The 22,102-nt window shown below is 38.4% G+C and overlaps 1 protein-coding gene across 1 annotated transcript in view; it reads right to left on the reverse strand.

The window, feature by feature from the left end:
* ptprq (protein tyrosine phosphatase receptor type Q) overlaps positions 1–22,102 on the reverse strand; it is a 51,346-nt gene that overhangs the window by 11,929 nt on the left and 17,315 nt on the right. Inside the window, exons 18-39 of the mRNA XM_038268737.1 lie at positions 21,983–22,090; positions 21,483–21,764; positions 20,092–20,373; positions 19,545–19,665; positions 19,282–19,436; positions 19,016–19,161; positions 17,144–17,315; positions 15,659–15,979; positions 14,021–14,296; positions 13,791–13,942; positions 13,370–13,511; positions 10,149–10,424; positions 9,703–10,071; positions 6,330–6,439; positions 5,978–6,164; positions 5,669–5,907; positions 4,904–4,973; positions 4,399–4,557; positions 3,954–4,245; positions 3,769–3,842; positions 2,781–2,880; positions 2,548–2,676 (exon numbers count right to left, since the gene is read on the reverse strand). Coding sequence (XP_038124665.1) covers positions 2,548–2,676; positions 2,781–2,880; positions 3,769–3,842; positions 3,954–4,245; positions 4,399–4,557; positions 4,904–4,973; positions 5,669–5,907; positions 5,978–6,164; positions 6,330–6,439; positions 9,703–10,071; positions 10,149–10,424; positions 13,370–13,511; positions 13,791–13,942; positions 14,021–14,296; positions 15,659–15,979; positions 17,144–17,315; positions 19,016–19,161; positions 19,282–19,436; positions 19,545–19,665; positions 20,092–20,373; positions 21,483–21,764; positions 21,983–22,090 — 4,162 coding nt within the window. The remainder of the gene's footprint in view (positions 1–2,547; positions 2,677–2,780; positions 2,881–3,768; positions 3,843–3,953; positions 4,246–4,398; positions 4,558–4,903; positions 4,974–5,668; positions 5,908–5,977; positions 6,165–6,329; positions 6,440–9,702; positions 10,072–10,148; positions 10,425–13,369; positions 13,512–13,790; positions 13,943–14,020; positions 14,297–15,658; positions 15,980–17,143; positions 17,316–19,015; positions 19,162–19,281; positions 19,437–19,544; positions 19,666–20,091; positions 20,374–21,482; positions 21,765–21,982; positions 22,091–22,102) is intronic.

Genomic DNA, 22,102 nt, shown 5'->3' on the forward strand with positions numbered 1-22,102 from the left:
GTCTGCGTGGAAAGAGAGTTGGGAAGTGACAAGGAAAGGTGTGTTGCTTGAACTGCAAGACATGTTGTGTTTTAACAACTCTCACCGAGCTGTCAGAGCTAGGCTGATTTTCTGGTCCTATCAGAGAGGAGGAGACAAGCGATGCTGGCCAAATGACTACAGTGAAATGCCTTTGCTATGAAAATTGAGTGAACAGTCATCGTAGAGGAGGGACTGTCATTCTAAATGTTTTATTAGGGAGGTGAGTCACCCTCTTTCATTCCCTCTACTCATAAAGATAAGAGGCAAGTATTATCAGATACAAAAAAAAAAAAAAAACTTGGGGGAATGATGTTCAAGGGAGTGTACGACTTAATGCTTGAAAGAATCATTTCTTAATAGTTTCATTTAAACAGAGCAGCTCTGAAATGTACAGATGATGAAGTTGCTCAAATTACCGACACAAAAACATGGGAATGAAATGTTCAGATATGTCTATCTAATTTAGCCTTAAAACATTCGAAGCTCTGTGTTATAGTAAACATTCATAAGAGAAGATATCAATATCTCTAAAAGAACCTTAATAAAACATTGACTGCAACCTGCAGGGAGAGGTTATTGTTGTATTCTTCCTTTGTAGAATTTTAAAAAGAGATCACAAATGCAAACATTGATACAAACAACAGGGTTCTGACTTTCTGATTATGACAATGTAATAACATAAGGTAAATAAGAAATGTCCTGATCTGCTCCCAAGTACTGAATGAAATCTGGATCACGATATTTCTGAAATGATTGTCCTTGACTAAACTGAATTCTTTTTTAAATCTGGAGGGGTTACAATACTTGTGATCTATACTTAGGATACCCTTAGCATACATAATCTCACATTTATATTTTCATTATCATTGTAAATTGCACACTATTAACCTCTACATTCTCTTTGAACTTTTTTGAAATGATACATGCATTCCTACTATTTGCACACATTTAATATCAGCATGCACCTTCATAAAACTGCCCCTAAATGTTTTAACCATTTACAAAATTGTACAAATACAATTGTCTCACATTTATAGAGACACTACATCGGAGCTCCATTTTCTGCGTCCATTTGCAACCAATGGCCTATTTGACAAAACCAAGCAAAACAGATACTTCAGATTGAAATATCACTGTTTGAGCCATTTATTACTTGGACAAAATCAGACTACTGATTTAAATAATGCACTACTGATAACAATGTCATTTTAGCTCCACTTTAAAGCTGCTATGCAGTCAGACAATCAGGAAATGTGAATGTGATTTCTGAATTAGAATGTTTCTTAAATAATGGCTTCTCAGATGCATTGAGGTGCAGATCTAACCACCAAATTAAAATAAGATCACACTTCAGTGGTAGTATACTCATTTATTGTACTATACTGCAAAGGTACAGTATATATGACCATCATGAGGAGGTGAATAATTTATTTTCTAAGGAAAAAAAGAGCATTTACTCAAGCAGAAAGCAAGAAAGTGAAAAAAAATATATTTGGCCTAATGAGCAAATCTGTATAAAACAAGATTTTAAGAATATGACATCTCTTTAAAAGTGAATCAGGACTGAGTCATTATCTTTTGAGTCACTGTTAGCTTGCATCAGAGGGATATTTCACAGAACATACTGTATCTAATAAATATCAGAACATTCTGGAAACCAGAAATGACACATGGAAAGCAAAAGAGATAAAAGAGTGTGGTATCTACAGCACAATAAAGATCGAACTCTAGGCTTTGCCTTTTCTTCTGACCTAAGCATAATTGAAAATCTGTGGACAGACCTCCACATGAACACGGGTGGGACAGCTCATAAATCACACAGAAATATGGTAGGAGCCTTTTGAAGGAAGAAAACATTTCCCACAGAAGAACTAAGAGGATTTATAGAAATGTTAGCCACAGAAAATCTTTACTGATGTTCCTGATGGCTTAGGAGATAACGAAGGAAAAGACACACACAAGTTCAGAAAGTTGATGATTAAATAAATACAAAGAATATCCCAAAGGATAAATAAAGTTAAGTCTGAGTCAAAATAAAATATAACTTCTAAAATAGTAATTTTATCCAATAAAAAGTAATGCATGTTTACTTGTAAAAGCTTTGCAATTTACAACAGAAAAAGTTTAGAGTTCATTTTTTTTCTTTTTTTTTTAAGCAAGTTGTGGGGAAATTTGTTCTCTACAAGAAAAGAAACAAACCTAGAAAAAGTTGGATGTTAGATTTTGTAGCTGATCTTTCTTTGGAATAAAGGAGGCAGAATGACTTCTCTGTTCTGCAGAGAACTGACGAGAAGAGAAATTACAAAGCCACAATTCTGTGTTGTATCTTTCTGCTGCTACTGTTTCTATTTTTTGCACAAACTCAACACTGCTAGATGATTTTGTGCTGACAGGAGCTGCATGTCAAGTCAACCAGAGCAAAGAGGGTTTTCACCTTGCTCACACAGATTTTGAATCTTGTCTTACACAGACAAATCAAGCCTAAAGTTGAGCAGTTTCTTTCTATACAAACAGGAAAAGACTTACCGATTGAGTTTTTCTTGCTTCAGTTCCATATCAGCAACAGCAATCAGTTGATCTAATTTGCATTTAGTCTCTATGATCTCAGCTTCTCTGGGTGAATAGGTCCCACCTTCCTTCTTACGCTGGTGGATCCTGTGAACAAAAAGTAACTTATAGTAGTTACTTTCACTGAGAAATGTAATGCATTCATAATTAAGTTTAGTTGTAAATTTATGCAGGCTTGTTTTAAATCTTACTTGACTGAGCAACAGATAAGCAGGATGAGTAACACGGCCAGGAAGAATGACAGCAAAACACCCAGGATGATTTGTTCCTCTTTGGTCAGCAGTCCATCTGCTGCAAAATCAGAGATAAATACTTTTCACTTATGTTAAATCAAACAAACAAGAAGAATATTTCCTTCCAAATATAACTAGCAGGCACCCATGATCAGAGTGAACAATGTGAGCCTTTGAACAAGTTATAAAACCCCTTTCTTTTTCAGACTGGACTGAGAATAAAATTTATATGTGTCATGGATTTTTATTTGCAAAAACAGGATGCACAAGTTTGTGTTTGGTAGAATTTCTCCATCATAAAGCATACATGTTTTCTGCTTTATTGATTCAACACAAGTTTGGATGTGTGTTTAGGATCTTTTCTGTTTAAATATCAAACTAGTTCCAGTGTTTAATTATCTACCTGTGTTTTAAACAGGAAGTACAGTATGTATCAGAGCTTGTATGTTTAATTTTGAGCCCTTGCACATTAGGGAAAACATTTAGAGTCGTTATCAGTAGACTAACTTTGACATTCAGGCTCAATACATCTTACCCTTTGAGCAGAATTGCATGCACTAGTGGAAGAAGTGTAATCAGTTCTTATTTCTTTACATTTTGCCCTCTAGGGTAGAGGCAAGTCCTAATCTTTTTTTTTTTTCTTACACTGTACCTGCTGTTTTATTGGAATCAAACAGGGGCGGGCAACTCTAGTGCTCAAGGGCCTGTATCCTGCAACTTTTAAATGTGTCCTTGGACCAACACACCTGAATTAAGTAATTAGATAATTAAGAGGTCTCTGGAGAAATTGACTGCACACTGAGGAGGTAATTCAGCCTTTTAATTCAAGTGTATTGAACTCAGGGCAAATCTAAAAATATCAGCCCTTCTATAAAGAAAAAAGCATAGTGAGTTTTTATTTTTTTATGCAGAGTGATGTTTGCTTAGTTATTCATTGAAAACTTACCTGTAGTCCTGATATGCTCAGAGAATTCAGAGTCTGTATATTGGCCATTGATGTTAGTGGCTCTGAATTTAAACCTGTTAACACAAACCAACAGCAAAACAGAAGAGTTTTTTTCGTTCTTTTAAAAACCCCAGTTAAAGTTTTTCAAAGTTCTTAAAGGTCCAGAATTCTTCTGAAGGACTCACACATAGACAGTGTTGGCCTTCAGAGGCCCGTTACAGAAATGATCAGTGTTGTTCTCTTGCATGCAGTTGTCATTCTCTCCAATCACGTAGGTCCCTGCATTGGTGTGGTTGTACCTCCGCAGTGAAGGGTTGAGTCCAGACACCCTACGACCGCTTACGACATGCATATCCACACCTGCTGCCTTGTCCCTCTCTAAGCATGTGGGGTTGGGGAACCCTTCATCAGTAAAGTAAGGAGCAGGACGCTGATGGTAGGCTGTCCTCCAGTTGGTCAGGTTCTCGCTGTCCCTCACTAGACAGGATAAAAAAGGGAAGAATGTGTAAAAAGAAAAAAAAAACTGCCTGAGTTTATTATTTTATGAACTGCAAAAAGGAGGTGCATTGTGAAAATATGACACACTCAACAAACGTCTGTTTGAAATGTATTTGACTAAAAAGTGGATACCCCCTGACTCGGCCACGATGACCTGGATTTTTGCAATCGGTCCGTTGTCGTCACTATAGAAACAGGCTGGCATGCGGATGGTTATGCTCCTGTGGGTTACTATGGCAACCCCTCCTTGGCCCAGAACTGCTTGGGGTCTTTGGGTTGGCTTGGATGGGGCTACAGCACACACACACACACACACACACACACACACACACACACACACACACACACACACACACACACACACACACACACACACACACACACACACACACACACACACACACACAGATATCAGGGGAAACGATATTTGTATCAGATGCACTTCTAAAGGGGAACTATATCATACAGAAATGCTCTCCATTACATGACTAATGACACATTTAATGTGTAAGGACAGGTTTGTTTTTTTTATTTTTAGGAAAACTAAAAAATTCAACCAGATAATTATGCTTGATCACCGCGACAAAAAAAAAAAAAAAAAAAAACGCTGAGCATTGCTAAGAACAGGAGCTTGTACCTTTAATCCCCGTAGTTATCTGGACATGGGGACTCAGTGGGCTCCTGCCCGCCCCGTTTCTGGCTGCAATCTGCAGGCAGGACAAACACATGGAATCAGGGGAGGCACCGGGAGGATTAGCACAGAAAATAACAAGAGCTGTAGGTTTACAGAAATCAAAAACAGGATTGCTTGGGTTTGTTACTTCATTAAACTGTAGTTTTTTCCAGGCCCACTGCATCCCCATTAACTGGAAACTATATGGTTTAGAAGAAAAATAAAGTGCTTCTACCATGCAAGGTCAGAAAACTTTTAAATAATGTCTCTCTTCTCTCACGTAACATCTGATTTGTCTCTAAGCATTGTAGCAGGTTGTTGTGACTGATTAATAATTCAGTGTCTTTAAAAAATGGCTGAACAAATAAGAAGACTTCCAACTTAACTGATGGCCAGAAGGCAGTCACTGATACTGGGAGTCTAGGCAACAAACAATTGCCTAGTAAAGTGACTCATCTGAAAACCATTTAACCTTCTGAAATGTTTCAAGCTAATCCAATCATTTGATCTGCACCTGTACTGACAGAGTTTGCCCTAAATGCATCAAAGCTACCTCCAATATATGGCTGTCAATTGTTTCAGGGCAAAAACACACCCTTTTCTGCCATAGGAAAAGATCTATTGTTAGCATTTAGATTTACAAAGACCTGTGAATTAAAGATAATAGTCTTTGTTTTCAGTCTCATGGAGAATGTAGCTCTATGTCTACATGCAATATGAGTTTCTCACCTGTATACTGTAGGTGTGCCCTCCTTTAAGCCCTTCTATGAAAGCGACCAGCATGTTGGGTTCTCCTTGGATATTATCAAGGCTCATATTTTTAATCAGCCGGTCCTTCTCATACACAAATAGGTAATAAGTTGTGATGTTTCCATTGGGCTCTTCAGGGGGACTGAAGCTCACCCTGACCAGGTTCACTTCCTCTGGGACAGCAGTGACAGTAACATTCTTGGGAGGGTCTTTGGGCTCTGTAAAGAAAAGAGGAAATGGTGCAAAAGCAGAGAAATAAAGCCAATAAGAAAATGGATTTACACCTACCCTCCTCCAGTGTCTGAAAGACAATAGGCCCAATGGCTCTCCCGTCACTGCCAGCATCCTCTAATGAACCAGTAAAGGCGGTGACAGTCACGGCATAATTACTGAAAGCTGTTAAATTGGTCACAAAGACTGTAGTCAATTCTCCTGGGCCCCGAACTATTGATATGTTCACACCAGGACCATCCACCTGAAGTAAGAGAAGTTCTTGATTATTATCAATTGATTTCCATTTAATACTCAAAACCCCATTCAGTGCTTCATTTGCAGTTTTAAAACTGTGACCAAAGCAAAACCACAATGAGCTTTCCTAATGACATGTCTATATAGGGAGGTTGTAGCTCAGAAGGGCGACCTGCACTAGATATGAAGTTGGTCCCGAGAGAACAGCTGGAACCTGCCACGCAATCCGGAGGCTGGTGGAGGTTGGAGTCACTTTAAGGTCACGGGGAGGAGCGTCAGGTTCTAAGGAGAGGAGATAAGCAAAACATATTTCATTACCTGAAATGCATGGGGTCAATATAAGCCGGGAAGAGACTTTAATCCCAAAGGAGAAAATAAAATCAAAGACACTAAGGTAACCTATTTGTTTCATCCTGAGCAAACAAAGAGATTTGTTTTGTCTCAATTGGTGCCTTTGGGGAGCTAGGTTACTTCATGCTGCCAGAATATATTAGTAAAGCCATTATGGTAATGCGGGAGGTGACAATGAATGTGTTTGCCAAATCAAGACAATATCATCATATAATTAAGAGCCTTGTAATAGTACTCATACCTCTAACTCCTGGAATTCTAGGTTATAGACATCCCCAAAACAGCACATAAAGGTGAAGTTGAAGGAAAAAAAGATGTGGTGAGGAGATCATTATTAGGAGCTAAAGAGCTGCTAAGATCTACTACTCAGAGGAGAAGATAATCTGTTCACTGAAAAACTATTAGTCAGACACTCTGCTGCCTGTTTGAAATAATAGCTCAAACATTTTTTTATGAGTATTTGAAAAACTACTCTTTTAAATGCCTTTCCAGTGGTAATATACTATAGTGGGAGCATCATACTGTTAGCATGCCATACTTCACAGGAAAAAAAACAAGCTGGTAAGGATAAAAAAGGACAAAGCTAAATACGTGACCGGCAGACTGAAGTGGAAGTTCGTGTTTCAACAGGAAGACTTAAACTCCTCCTATTTGGTACGAGATTTAAACGGCCTAAAATAGGGTCAAAGTAATACAAACCTTTTCAATTCTCAGGTCATTATTCTGATCAAGTTGAAATGTGACTGGATGTAATTACTTTGCTAATCTAGTAAGATATTTTTAATAAATATTTTTATTGATGTTTTTCCATTGAAATGTATATATGGTTTCAAGTTTAAATGACTGATTTTTCTCTGGGCTGTAGGGCAAACTTTCCCTATTGGGACAGTGAAAAGTTGTTATGATACTACTGTTATTGCATTCAGAGATATTCTGTAATGGGGTGGTTCAGATCAAAGAATATTTAAAGGTTGGAAAAACCTACAGTAGTCAGTCCAGAACACACAGAATGCCTTAGGCTCGAAAGATCTAAATGAGGAATTTGAAATATAAACTTTTCCTTAGTTCCCTTATTTTATGTCCACATTCAAATTAAAAGTTGTGTTACCTCTTAACATGCTTTAGCTCTAATATCGTATGCATAAACAAACAAATTGAGGTTGGGCTTTTTTGGGGTTACTGACAGATAAATAGATTCTTAAAATGTAGTATTTATGATTCTTTTCCAAAACCTGGTGTTTGAATTTGGTGCTAAATATAAAATAGGTAGGTCCGTCTGTCCATCGGTTCGTCCATCCATCTGAATTTAATCTTTGCTGAAAAACCTGATACTACGGATGAGATGCCATCTCTGCTTACATACACTTTTATCTGTCCAAGAAATGGTATGGCTTTGGCCTGCATTGGAGACCTTCTTTAATGTGTTAGTCAGGGTATGTTGTGGCCCTGCACCCAATACACTGGATTTTGAATGTGTGTCCTTTATTTCCATTCTCCAGACTTACATTCAAATGAGAATTGGTGATAAGATTATTCAGTCTGTCTGGGTTTGGAATATTTAGTAAATGCATGATGTAATTCTGTCTGAATGTGCAAAGCTGGCAGAAAGAGTAAGTGGGAGCTGAATGTGAATGCAAAACCTGTGTTTCAAATTCTTATTTGCAACAAGTTTTGAAAACCATGCATCGTCTTCCTATACTTAACAATTATGATGATAAAGAGACCAGCTTAAATCAGCTGTGTAACATCGCTTTGCAGATTAAAGATTAGAAAAACAGACTGATGAAATAATAGTCCCAATATTAATCCTAGTGAGCGAGGGATGCTTAAAGGAATAGTACACCCAAAACATGATTAGCCTTCATTTTCTACTCACCTCCATGCTGAACAACACTCTGGAGTACTTTTTTGATATCTCAAATGCATCTGGAGATCTGGGAGGCTTCTTGCTGTCTGCTGACATTCAAATAATGGAGGTCCATGGCGCCCGAGACAGAAAGGTCCATAAAAGTCCACAAAAACGTGTCAATATTCCTCCATACTGCTCGTCCAATGTAATCCAAGTGTCCTGAGTGGGTAGCATCCAGAATTTACTCGAAACGAAGTCATTTAGAATGTTTTTAGAGCATAAACAGTAGTGTATAGGATTTCCTAATAGCGCCCCCATGCGCGCTCACGATTCTACGGAAGCCGGCAGACCAAACCGGAAGAAAGTGCGCATTCAGCGTCTGGTCTGCCGATAATGCAAGCGTAGAAGAAGAAATGTGCTGTTTACCTGTGCAAAGAAAGAAACAACGAAAGAAAAATGTCTGAGGACTTCAGTGTTGAGGAAGAGCATGAGTTCTTTGCCGAGCTGAATGCGCTGGTTTGGTCTGCCGGCTTCCGTAGAATCGTGAGCGCGCATGGGGGCGCTATTAGGAAATCCTATACACTACTGTTTATGCTCTAAAAACATTCTAAATGACTTCGTTTCGAGTAAATTCTGGATGCTACCCACTCAGGACACTTGGATTACATTGGACGAGCAGTATGGAGGAATATTGACACGTTTTTGTGGACTTTTATGGACCTTTCTGTCTCGGGCGCCATGGACCTCCATTATTTGAATGTCAGCAGACAGCAAGAAGCCTCCCAGATCTCCAGATGCATTTGAGATATCAAAAAAGTACTCCAGAGTGTTGTTCAGCATGGAGGTGAGTAGAAAATGAAGGCTAATCATGTTTTGGGTGTACTATTCCTTTAAGCATCCCTCGCTCACTAGGATTAATATTGGGACTATTATTTCATCAGTCTGTTTTTCTAATCTTTAATCTGCAAAGCGATGTTACACAGCTGATTTAAGCTGGTCTCTTTATCATCATAATTGTTAAGTATAGGAAGACGATGCATGGGTGTACTATTCCTTTAAAGCAAATTGATGATATGTCATTTTAGGATCATTTTTAATAACCTGTTGGAGAATAACTGATATTGTGCTACACTGGTTTAAGAGTTTTAGATGTCACCCTATAAAGAGACAAAAACTTGTGTTCATTGATTGTTTACATTGTTTGATTGGTCAGCAAATGTGTAGTATAAATCATTAGTCTGGTAACAAACTAAAATATATGTCAGATATTACCGAATGCTCTGACTTGCTGTAAACCCTAATTAACTGACACATAAAGGTCACATCATTGCAGTTGGGTTCGTACTTCCAGCCAGAGTGCGTGCATAACTCCACTGTGCATATGCTCCAGGTCCCGCGTTGGTCACTGCAGCCACCTTGAAGCGATAGTATCTGTATTTAGCTAGGGATTGAAGGGTGACACTGCTTTCTTCAGCGTCATCCGCGGCATTTACTGAAACGGTAAAATTGTCCTCCACACAATGCAAGGCCTTGTCGTCCTCTAGGGTTGGCAGGGTAGTAGCTTGTATGATTGGTTCGCAAACAGTGGAAATCAGCTGTGCAATGACATGATACTCTTTCAGCAGGCCAGGAACAGAGACCGGTGATTTCCACTCAAGTGTCACATTGGTGGCTGTGACCTCAGAGATAGAGAGGAGGCGAGGAGCAGTTGGAACTGTTAAAAGACAAATAGGATTTAGTTTGAATTAAATCATCTATTTTTTGCAGATGAAAACAGCCAATATGGCTAACCTGATTCAGAAAGGGTGAAGGCTGTGCAGTTGTTGATATCTCCTGGTCCAGCAGAGTTCACTGCAGCTACAGCCAATACATACTCCTGGTCTGGTGACAGCCCAGTCACTGTGTACTCTAGTGTGTCAGCCTTGTGTGTGAAGGTTTGCATGTTGACCTCCCCTGTGATCTCATAAAACAGGATCTGTCCATTTGGGTTGGCTGGAACTTCCCAGGAGATCAGGACTGAGTCCCAGCTCAGTCCTAAGCAGGACAGATTTCCCACAGCATCTGATACTGAAGAGAGGGGCAGAATGAGAACAGGTTGAACCTCTCTCCTCAGAACTGAATTTAATTTTGCTAGATGTTATTGATTAGAATCAGTGTTTTAATTTTGACCTTGTTTTTGCATTAGTCTTACATTTTAAAATGGTAAATGTATGTATGCAGTTCTTTGTCACAATCTGCACATGTTTTAGTTAGTTTTTAGTTTGAGAATGTATTCTGATTGCTTTCATAGCCTATACTGTATGCAATTCATATCATAAATATAGAAAATCCTGATTTATTTTACAGTAACAAATAGTGCTTTCCTTGTGTGTATCTGTGCTTGGCACTGTGATGGACTTGTAATCTGGGTGTTCACAATACACACAATAACAACTGGCATAGGCTGTCATTATCAGCTCTGGATAGAGAAAATTAATAAATGTCACATTGAAAAATGTATAATTAAATTTTTATTGAAAGCAGTACCTCATTTCTCTTTAATCTTATTTTAATCTTCTATATTGTCTAAAAAAACAGAAATCAATTGTCACTTGTGAATAACTGAACTTTTTGTAGTTACAATGAGTTTTCAGATGTTTGCCATTTTTGCTCTTCATCCAGACAGCCAATATTATGCTTTTTGACCAGAATTCCTTTAATAATAAAATCGACCTTCTGTGCCAAGTGTTTTGAAACTTTTTTTTTTTTTGGGGGGTGTAAAATACTAGCACTAAGAGTCTGAGCCACAGAAGCACAATTTTGGATTACCAACACAGACTCAGGCTTCAGACTTTCTTTGCTTTTAGGAAATGCTTTATAACTTCTGTATGAGGTGGACTTTATCAAGCATTTACCTACAATAAAGTCTGTGGCGTTGTATGCGTAGTGGAGCTGAATGTGGAGCAGTGGTTACAGCAGTGCGCTTGTGTTCTAAGAAGGTTGCAGGTACCTGGATCGAGCCCCACACCCTCCACTCTGGGTTTCTGAGCAAAACTCTTAACCCCACACTGCTCACCGGGTGCCACACAATGGAAGTCCACTACTCCCCGATGGGATGGGTCAAATGCAGAGAGTCAATTTCCCCATTGTGGGACAATAAAGGGGTTTACATTTTTGCTTACTCTTTTAGAGCATTTCTTGTCAATTAAATATTTTGACACAAACATCACATTAGTTCTCTAAACAACTATTAGGCCCTCGTTTATTTTTTGAAACAGAAGTATATTTCCTCGTAACTCTTTGGTAGGGCTCTCCTGCATTAAATATTTGATTCTTTTTCAATCTGCTTTCCATCCTTTCTGTGCATCAATATAAACTCAGCTTATCGTTGAGCCCTGCAGCTTAATTGTAGATATGGAAAAGTTAAAGCTAGTCATAATTTTCAAGTAGCTATTTCCAAAATCACAGCAGTCACTGTTAATCTGCTTTAATTAAATGTTATGTTTCTCTTTTGTTTCCATTTTTTAAGATTATGTAAGATAAAATGGTCCCTTTGACATATTTACAACACAAACAGTTTTAAAATTACATTTTACAAGTTTTAGAAGCTCCTCAGTTCACTTTCAAAGAATAAAGAATAAATATTTTGTCCACCCATAGTTGCTTTTGTCGTCCCTCCTATAAATAAATGTGGGTACATGTTTAAATCTATTTAAGGTATTAAAGCTTCATGTCTTACATTAGTGCTAGTCCTCTAACTGTGTTAGAGGATGAACAATATCTTGCCAAATTGAACCAAGATATCAAAACAAGACAGAAGTCCATTTTGTCCCCTGGAAAGAATGATACTAGAAATGAAAACTCTCTGTAATCTAGAATCTTTTTGAAGGTTGTAGTACACTTTGCCTGCAGTTTTGCGTTCAATCTTTCTGTGCAGTCTTTGGTGCAGCGATATACATCTTTACTGTCTAACATCAGAACCGGAAATTATTAGTCACATATCTATTTCCTTGAGATTGTATTATTGTTACTCACCTTCCTAAACAAACCAGCCTTTAGAAACATTGCTCTCAGGCTTGAGACTGAATCTCTGAACCTTTTCAAACCATAGCTCCTAATATGGCTGCAATATTTATTCTTCTGTATTGACAGCCAAAGGTAAACATCTAAAAAGGTCTCAGGGCTTCTTTTAGAGTTTTACTGATTGATACTGCAACCCTGATTAAAGTTGTAAAAATACATTAACAATGCAAATGAGATGCTATAAGTGTGGTTCTAGTAAGTTCTGGATCTGTCTTGCTCTTTGCAACATTTATTGCCTTTAAAGCTTTTAAAGGTAGCTCTATCAAAACGACAGAGCTTTAAACCTGGGTACAGCCACACCATGGAGAATACCTGCCTCCATCCCTTGGATCCGGCATCTCATTCCTGTGGTTATAATTCTTATATCTACTTATCACCAGTAAACAAAGCTGATTCTTAAACTTGTGACCATGCTTTTCCACTGGAAAAGCATTGCCCTGCAGTCGGAGAGGCTGTTGATATTTAATAACACTAGCATACTCCTACTGTTCTGTTCTGCAGTTTTCAAACATTTTTTTATTTGGCTTACAAGTAATCTTCCTCATTGCATGCTGGAAAGTCAGTTCTTGTGCAGCCTTGTTTGTCACTTTTTCAGAAATGTTTTAAGAATTTTTTTCCTGACGTAATTTTAGATACAGGCAAGTTAAGGCAATGTCATTTTTTAATGTAGGAATGCCCTAATAATAACAGTTTTTTTAAAAAGATAAATACACAATAAAAATTACAAATGCTTATTTTGGGGTTATTGTTAGTTTGGCATCCAGGAAGTTGGATCTTTCTTCATAAATTTGGTTTTCATTGTAACAATCCAAGTTGCTCCTATACTGTATGTCTTTTTGAAAACAAAATATTTTTATTTGAATAAAAAATGTTCACCTGGAAATATAAACTTTAACACTAATCTAAGCGTAGACATGCACATGTGTTACTTTCCCTAGTGTGAGTCTTACCTGACTCATTGGTTGTGAAGGTCACAGGGCTGCTGAACTGATTCCCATGGCCCACTCTGGTGTAACTGTACACACTGATCTCATAGGAGCTATGAGGCCTGAAGCCTGACAGATGCTCCATGGTCGATGAACCAGAGGAATTCTACATTTGTTTCAACACACAACCAAAATGAAACACACATACAAGATTTAGTTATCCAGACTTAACCGATGGAGTGGATAAGATCAGTGTATCAGCACATAAATGCGCACGTGCGTTTAGGAATAATATTACCACAGAGCAATACTTGGAGTGTGAAATTATCCCCCGTTTGTTTGATTCTTACTGAGTGGTTCTGTGGAGTGTGTGTGTGTGTAGGTTGGGTTGTGTGTGTACTGTTGTTATTGTGAAGAAGCTTTCAGTGTGTGAAATTAACAGTACCCGATGTGTGACGGTTTGTGTGATGAGGTCTTGGATCCTGAATCCGTACTTTATCACAACTCCATTAGGCTCTAGAGGAGGATCCCAGGTCAGCCACACGGAAACTGCTGTATGGTTGTATATAGTCAGGTTACCGGGAGGGGTGGAGGGGCCTGGAAGACAAAGTTAGGAAAATATTTAACTTCACTTCAGCGTTATAGAAATCTGTTGGATCTGCTTTCTTAACATACCGCCTTCATCAGTGTGAAGCTGCATGAGCAGGCTAGGCCCTGAGCCTTTACGCGTCGAGGCTAGGATGGTGAGGTTGTAAGCCGTGTACGACACCAAGTCGGTAAGGATGACTGAGGTGTTGGTGGTCTGTGTTGTGTTGGTGCCTTCAGGTCCAGACAGAGTGAGGGTGTACTCTGTTATCTCTCCATTAGCCTCCAGAGGGCGTTGCCATACCACAGCGATAGAAGACGAAGAAAGGTTTCTAGTTGACAACAGCAATGGAGGAGAACTTGGACCTAATAAACAGACACATCCAATGATCAGAGTGGTGATACTAATATAAACTGGTTTGGAAAGGTACTGTAGGACGCTTTTCACATTCCTTCTTTACAACAACACATTTTAATGTACATTAATTAGGATATAAATATGGTCAAAAATATAATTTTTTTATCTAATAAAATTATGTATTATGTAATTCCAAAAAAAGAAAGTTAAAAATAATCCACTGAACTTTGTTTCCAAGTTTGAAGACGTTTCGCTTCTCATCCAGGAAGCTTTTTCAATTCAAAATGTCAGGACAAGCGTTGAGTTCGAGGTTTTCTACAGAAGCCCATCAAAACCTTGTTTTTGCTTTTTAAAACATGCTAATTAAAACGGACGAAGGGGTCCACCCGTTTGGAATGGGGTCGTTTGGCTTCTTTTGTTAGCCTATAACCCATACCCGTCTAAGTCTCTGAAAGGGGGGGTCGTTAAAGGGAATTGTTGTTAAATTATTATCAACTTTCTTTTTTTGGAATGACTATGACCTGGATGAATGAGAATCTTCACCACCATCTGTAAAATGTAAAATTCTGAGTCATTTGGATTCAGACATTTTGGGTGAATACTTTTCACAATCACCTTTTGAGGCAGTTTCAGGTGATATTCTTTGGTGGGAAATCTACCAGCTTTCAAGAATTGTTCTATATTAGGAAAATCTTCCTATCAACTCTGACACAGCAAAAAAAAAAACAGCCTTCACACATAAAGAGGATGCAACCACAATGCTCAGATTAAAGGTACAGTGTAGGATGTTGCTTTTCCAGGTGGATTATCAAAATAAGTGGTCCTCTTGATTACCAATCATTCTGGTGGTATGTTTACCTAAAGCCGTCCTACGTGCTCGTCCCCATTTTGGTGAGTCTGACATAGTGGAAAAGTTGCAAACCTTCTTTTGGAAAGCTTGTATGAGCAATGCAAGCAGCAACTTTAACAAGAGGGGTGCGGGTACAGGGTTTGCCATGTGCATTTTTTTGTGGAGAGGGTGGGTCTTTTCAAAAATTTGCAAAGATCCTCCACTATATCTTTAAGATACACACTTGTTGACTCATTTCACTTATAAGATGATTTCTCCAGCCAGGGGTTGCATGGGAGTTTATCTAAGAATTTAAAAAGGGTTCAATCTAACTAGAAGGAAGCTCTTCATATAAAAATTTTAACATATTATAAACTAAAGTTTATTTTTGCATTTTGAAAAACATTATAGTTATCAGAGTTCTTTTGTAAGGTGCTCTCCTCAGTAAAATGTAACCAGCTCATCTTGGCAAACCTACATAAATGAGAATGTATTACATTGAATCTTGGATGTAAGAAAAAATAAAATTCCATAGACTCACTGTCATCATCTGTTCTCAGGTACTTTGTGCTTGTTTGGTTGTAGGCAGGACCAGCACCAGTTGCTGGAGTAACAGTCAGTACATATGGGAAATACTTCCTTAGTCGGGTAAACAGGAAAACATTGTCTGTAGTAGTTTGCCTGATGGTTTTGTTGACAGCCGGAATCCCTTGGCTGGTCATATTTGGGAATATCCCTGCCTCCTGTAAGGTGAGTATGTAGTATGGACGTCCGTTTGGCTCAGTGGGAGGATCCCAGCTCACAATGATGGCCGTGGAGCTGAAATTCTGAGCCGTCAGGTTTGAGACTGGGTCACTTGGCACTGGAAAATGAAAAAAGTAAAACTGTGTTACTCTTACGCAAATACTACTGCAGTAACAAGTTAAACTGACGCTTAACAAAGGAACTTCTAACAATGAGGGTGTCAATCATCAAAAACACAGTCGCATTTATTGGAAATAAACAGCAAATTGGTTAAAGCATTATTTTAAAATTGACATGAATTAGAACAGCTGAAAAGTGCATTAACAGTACTGGGAGACAGACGAATACTCAATCACATCAGCAGCACAACATGAAATGCACATGGGGATGACGGGGTGAAAGTTCAACACTGAAAATATAGCAAAGTTAGAAGGAAAGTTAAAGAAATACTCATCCTTTTGTCAGCTCCTTCAGAAATACATCATGATACACAGAGTAGAAAAAAGGTAAATAAAGGGGAATGTTAATTTTTAACCATAAGAACAAATAATGGTTATAAAGTCATTAGTCTATGACCCGGCGAGCGAGCCCCTGCTGGGCTTGGCTTGGCAGGGGTGACAAGTTGCCCTGGAGGTCCGATGTTTGGCTGATAGTGGAGCAACTGGAGCACAGGCAGAGATACAGGGTCAGTATGAACATACAGAGACAGAAAATATTTCACAGACAAAATATTAACATTACAGAATCTGTTTGCTCTAAAGTCTGGTAGCAGTCTGCACTATTTTTCCCAAAATCACATAAAAACCTAGAGACTTTGATTCTTTTACTACAGCAAGCAAAAAATAACCACAATTAAATATGCAAACTTTATTGCTGTAGAAGCAATATCTTGGTATCATAAAACCAGTCAAACTTTCACAAAGCTTATTGGCTCCATGTTTTATCCAAAGTAACTTATATTTTCAGGTTTTTTTTCCATCCCTTACTTTTTTATGCATTTAAAAGTCATTTTTTTGTCACTGCCAATCAGTTCTGAGTCACTGGCAGTTTTCTCCTGCGACTGCCAGCCTGAAACCTGCTTTATTGCAGAGTTTTTATGTAATTTTATTTCAAGGTAAGAGGAGATGTGAAAAAAGGGTGCAGACTTGCCCTCCAGTAATGTTCTGAATTATTACTTGTATCATCTAGCCTTCAAAGACCTTTCAAATAAGTATTTATATTTTATTTATATGAATATATGTAGATATATGCAGTCTGGGGTTTGTTTGTGTTTCTGACTGACCGTCTTCCGGCAAGAGCAGGTTTATACGCTCTGACTGGACCCCTCCATCGCCCTGTATGGTGCTCGAAGTCATCCACATGGTGTAATTGCTGCCTCCGATCAGCTGAGTCACGGTGTAGATGAAGGGTGAGTTGGGAGAGTAACGGACAGGTAAGTCTGTCACAAGAACTCTCTGTGGGCAAAAATAGTGCTGTGATCATTTTTCACATAGTGAGTCAGGCATTTATACAATTGCACATTTGAGTTGGTATACAAAGACTTTAGAAATAATAATAAGGAAGGTATTGATCTCAAACAGGCCACTAAGACCCAGCAGGATATGTCATTCTTTCTGGCATAATGGCAAATTACCACTGCTTGCAATCTTTGAACAGACAACATTCAGTTTTTTTATGTGTTTCTCTTAGAAAATATTCTCTACTTACTGTTTGTTTGAGTACAAAAATCTGGCATGCATCTGTATTAAACACTAAACATTAATAACATGCCTAAACACTGCTTCCACCCATTAAAAAAAAAAAAAAAAATAGTGAATAGTTACAAAATGTACAAATAACCCCAATTCAATTATAACTGTTTTTTAAAAGCCTTAAAGATCTGTTAGAGAACACTAGGGAAAGGGAGGACCTTAAGGTTTAACACTTAATAACGAAAAAAGTTAAAGATACATTTAAAGCAGAGTTAAATTAGAAAATAAATTCTCAACCCTTGACAATTTCACAGAGAGCTATTCTGTCAGTTATCCTTTAATACATCAGTACAAAACAGCACACATGGTTAATATATTGATTTTGCACTGAAAATGGAGATTTGCATTGATTTCTTTAGTCTTAATTCAAAACAAAATGGCAGACTATATTGTTTAGCAGCATCCACACAGTGAAACTTGGTGGTAACAGCATGATGCTGGCAGGGATTTATTTGTTTTCAATAAAGAAGGGGAAGTTGTTCATAGCTAAATAGAAGAGGAAGGAAGATAAATAGAGCACAGTAGTTGAAGGTTGTAAAAGAATTGTGATGGTTTAGAGGTTCACCCACTGTACCAGCAGGAGAACAACCCTAAACATCCAACAGAAGGGTTTCGATCAAAACATATACATAAGTTTCAGTGGTTTGCAGCAGTAAGTAAGTGCACCAACATCTGAACAGAAATTCAGCATGCGGTCAAAAGCCTTTGTCTTTTATGGTTCTCCCTTTTTAGACTTTGAATTTTAAGTTTTCAGCTATCTAAGTAATTCTGTTTTGTTGGTCTTTGGTTTATTTCCCATTTTGTGTTATATTTAAGCAGTCTTGAGTTACTCTCTGTTGCCCTCTTGTACCTGTCTCCTTTCCCCTAGCTCCCTTCTAGTCACTTCCATCCACACCTGCTCCATATCAACTGATTACCCCGGTCTTTGTTCCGTCTCCTATATATACTCTCCCTGTGCAGTTGTTCAGGACTGGGTCCTTGTTATTTGACTCCCTACAGTATGTGTGTTCTATCTTGACGTTTCCTGTTTTTTTGGTTTGATTCTTGGATTTTGTTTCTGTTGCCCTTTGACTACATTAAACCTACAAGAACTCATATCTGTATTTGGGTCCTCGACCAACCTCCACCCTCACATTTACACTGTCCTTGTATTTTAATTTCACAACTGTTCTCTTCTTTATGTTGGTCTGTCACAGAGTGGCCAATGAAAGACACTGAAGGTGTCTAACTACTTTAAACAAAACAGATTTTTTTTACTTAATAGTTATCTGTAAGATTAAAATAATAAAAGAAATATGTTTGGGAAACCCTAAGATTAATCATTTATTACAGTTCTATAGGAGTGCTGTGCTGGGAGAAGTATGAATTTAAAGAACAATACCTTAGCCAAACCTTTGATTTACCTTTTCTGTCACAGTACCGTTATCAGTGTAGTAAATAGTGTAGTGCACAATGATCCCATTCGGTTCAGTGGGTGGTTGCCACATCAAGGTGACAGAGGAAGCAGTCACATTGACAACTGTCACATTCTGTGGTGGGTCAAATGGCTCTGAAACACACGACAGGAGTTTGAAAGAACATATGGTTTGAAAGAACATCATGCTGAAATACACAAAGAAAAACATCAGTTTGTATGTGAAGCAACAATAAAGCCAGCTGTCTGCAGTACCTGCTTCTGTGGTGGTGAAGCTGATATAGATCAGCACCCCTCCATCTCCCAGTCTAGTCCAGCTGGAGACAGAGGCATTGTAGCGACTCTCTGAATCCACATTAATAACCACCGACGTCTCTGTCACATTCTGCCACATTTCAGTAGTTTCATTCCTGACAAACGGAAAACAACTGATGATGCACTGTCAGGTCTTTTTCTAATAAACTTCAGACTTGCAAAGAAGAAAATAAAAAGAGAGTAATTATGATTTCCAAACTCACCAAACTCTGACAAGGTAGTAGAGTATTTCTGAGTTGGCGTTAAGTGGTGGCTCCCATGACAGTTCTACCTCATAGTCTGATAACTTCCTGGCTTGGAGAAACTGAGGGGGAGTGTCTGGAGCTAAGATGCAGGAGAAAAACTTTCCAGTGTTGCAAAACAAAGATGAACTGAAAAGGTAGGTGGATCAACTTTTGAAAGATTGGGGAAAGTGCAAGGCAGAAAAATGTGACTGCTCCCATACAAATGCAGAGCGAGGAATGGAATACTCTCCTAAAACAAAAAACTCTGTTAGTATGTAGATGTTTAGACTGTGACTCTGGATGAGATGAATGGGGATCCCATAGGCTGAGAAACCTGTGATGTAACATCATTAGCCTTAGCTGAAACAGAGATTAAAACAGGTAGAAAAACCTGGCTGGAAAATTAGGATTTATCAGATAGCCGCTAAAATAATCATTCAGATATAATCCCACCAGGAGCTGGATATTAACCAGAACTCCTCCCATTTAAAAAAAAAAACCCAAAACCCAAGCCCATCCCTCTCACCATCCTCAAGTGTGGTGATGTTGAGTGGCTCGCTGCTGAAGTTTCCTGGCCCTGCCCGAGTGTGTGCTTGAACCACAATGCGGTATTGAGCATATTTCCTCAGGTGCGTGATGTGGAGGAAGGTGGTCGGTGAGGTGAGGTTCAGGTAGTGTGTGGAGTTCCAGAGCTCCAGGCTGTAGTGAGTAACAACCCCGTTTGGCTGCAGGGGAGCGTTCCATGTCACATTCACCTCACTGGGACTGACTGACTCATAGGACAGTCCATATGGAGGACTACCTGGAACTAGAGAGAGGATAAACATTTGGTCTGATAGGTTGATGAAGGTTCTCAGTCATCCAGGTCAAAGTCATTCCGTAAAAATTCAAAAAATATCCACTGGACTTGGTTTTCAAGATTTGAAGACGTTTCGCCACCTCTCCAGGAAGCTTTCTCAATTCAAATGTCTGGATCCGCAGTGGGATCCTCACTGCGGATCCAGACATTTGAATTGAGAAAGCTTCCTGGAGAGGTGGCGAAACGTCTTCAAATCTTGAAAACCAAGTCCAGTGGATATTTTTTGAATTTTTACGGAATTTGGTCTGATAGCTTGTAGAGCTCCTTGAATGTACTGTATGCATTTTTAAAGACTGCCTTGCAAAAGTATCAAACACTAAAAAGTTTTCACTTTTGTCATGTTACAAACTCAAATCACAATCTTTTAATTTAAATTTATTTAACTGTAAATAGCATTGCTTATACTTTCTTTTTAAATGAAATATGAATAAAAGATGAAAAGCATAGAAAGCATTTGTATTCACCCTGTTGTGTCTGATACCCTAAAACGATGTAGTATAAATCCAGTATCACCAACTTTAAATCAAATGCAATATCATATATATATATATATATAAAAAAATCTGTTTTTATTTGTAATCTCATATATAAATGTTCGTAGACATAGTGAAGCTGTTTGTAGTTGACAGGAAAGTGGTAGAAACAAAATAAGGAGACAATCCAGCAAGAAAACCTGTTAATACATGAAAGATACATAGACAGCACCTGGAGGTTCAGTAAGTACAAACGTAACTGTACTTGCAGGCAACAAAAAATTCATCTGAAGGCATCAAATGGTCCATGAGCCAGACTTTTAGTCCACATGATATAGATTTAGAATGACCCGTTTGAAGGTATGGTTTAAATCATATTGGAACTGTTTGGCGGTGGAGTTTTACAAATGCTTTCCGTGCAGTCGAACTGAAACTACGGTATTTTGCAATGAATAGATACTGTTTATTCCTATTCATCCTTTAGGACCCTACAAAACAAAAATGTAACTTCATTTTAGGTTATAACATGACAAAATGTGGCCAAATTCAACGGGTTTAAATAAAGTTTTACAGCCTCCAACACACCATCTTCTCCAGACAGCAGGTGCAAAGTTTCAGATGTTTGGTTGCCATTGCCGTAGCGTGTGTACGCCCTCACAGACACGTTGTAAAATGAGAAAGGTGCCAAACTGATCAGCGTGACTCTGTTAGAAGTGGTGTTCACCATCTCAGAGTACGAGTCGTTTTCATAGAAGACCTCATAGTACTGGATCACTCCATTAGCTCTCTGTGGGGCAGACCAGGTCAGAGTGGCTGTAGATGGACTCGTTTCTACCACAGAGAGATTATCAGGAGGGGAGTCAGGTTCTAAGAGGGAGATATACAACATAAATCACAAAGAGGTTTTTAGGGTTCAAGTTAAAAAAAACACACAACAGCCGCTCAAGTATTTATACTTCCAAATTTTAGAAGGCCTAATAATGCTTTTTAAATTTCCATAATAGTTTAATTCTTTCAACATTGAAAGCCAGATTAACATTTTGATTTTTTGGTAGATTTATGTGTTTTCAGTGATAATTTCATACCGTCCTCTAAAGTAAAAACAAAAACATCATCCTCCTCTGACAGAGAGCTCTCTCCCACCGCTGTAGATGCAGCCACACGTAGCTTATAGCCAGTGTACTTGTCCAGATCTACATAGCAAG

This window comes from Cyprinodon tularosa, unplaced genomic scaffold (assembly GCF_016077235.1).
Source record: "Cyprinodon tularosa strain WSP-4 unplaced genomic scaffold, ASM1607723v1 ctg71, whole genome shotgun sequence".
In the NCBI taxonomy this organism is placed as follows: domain Eukaryota; kingdom Metazoa; phylum Chordata; class Actinopteri; order Cyprinodontiformes; family Cyprinodontidae; genus Cyprinodon; species Cyprinodon tularosa.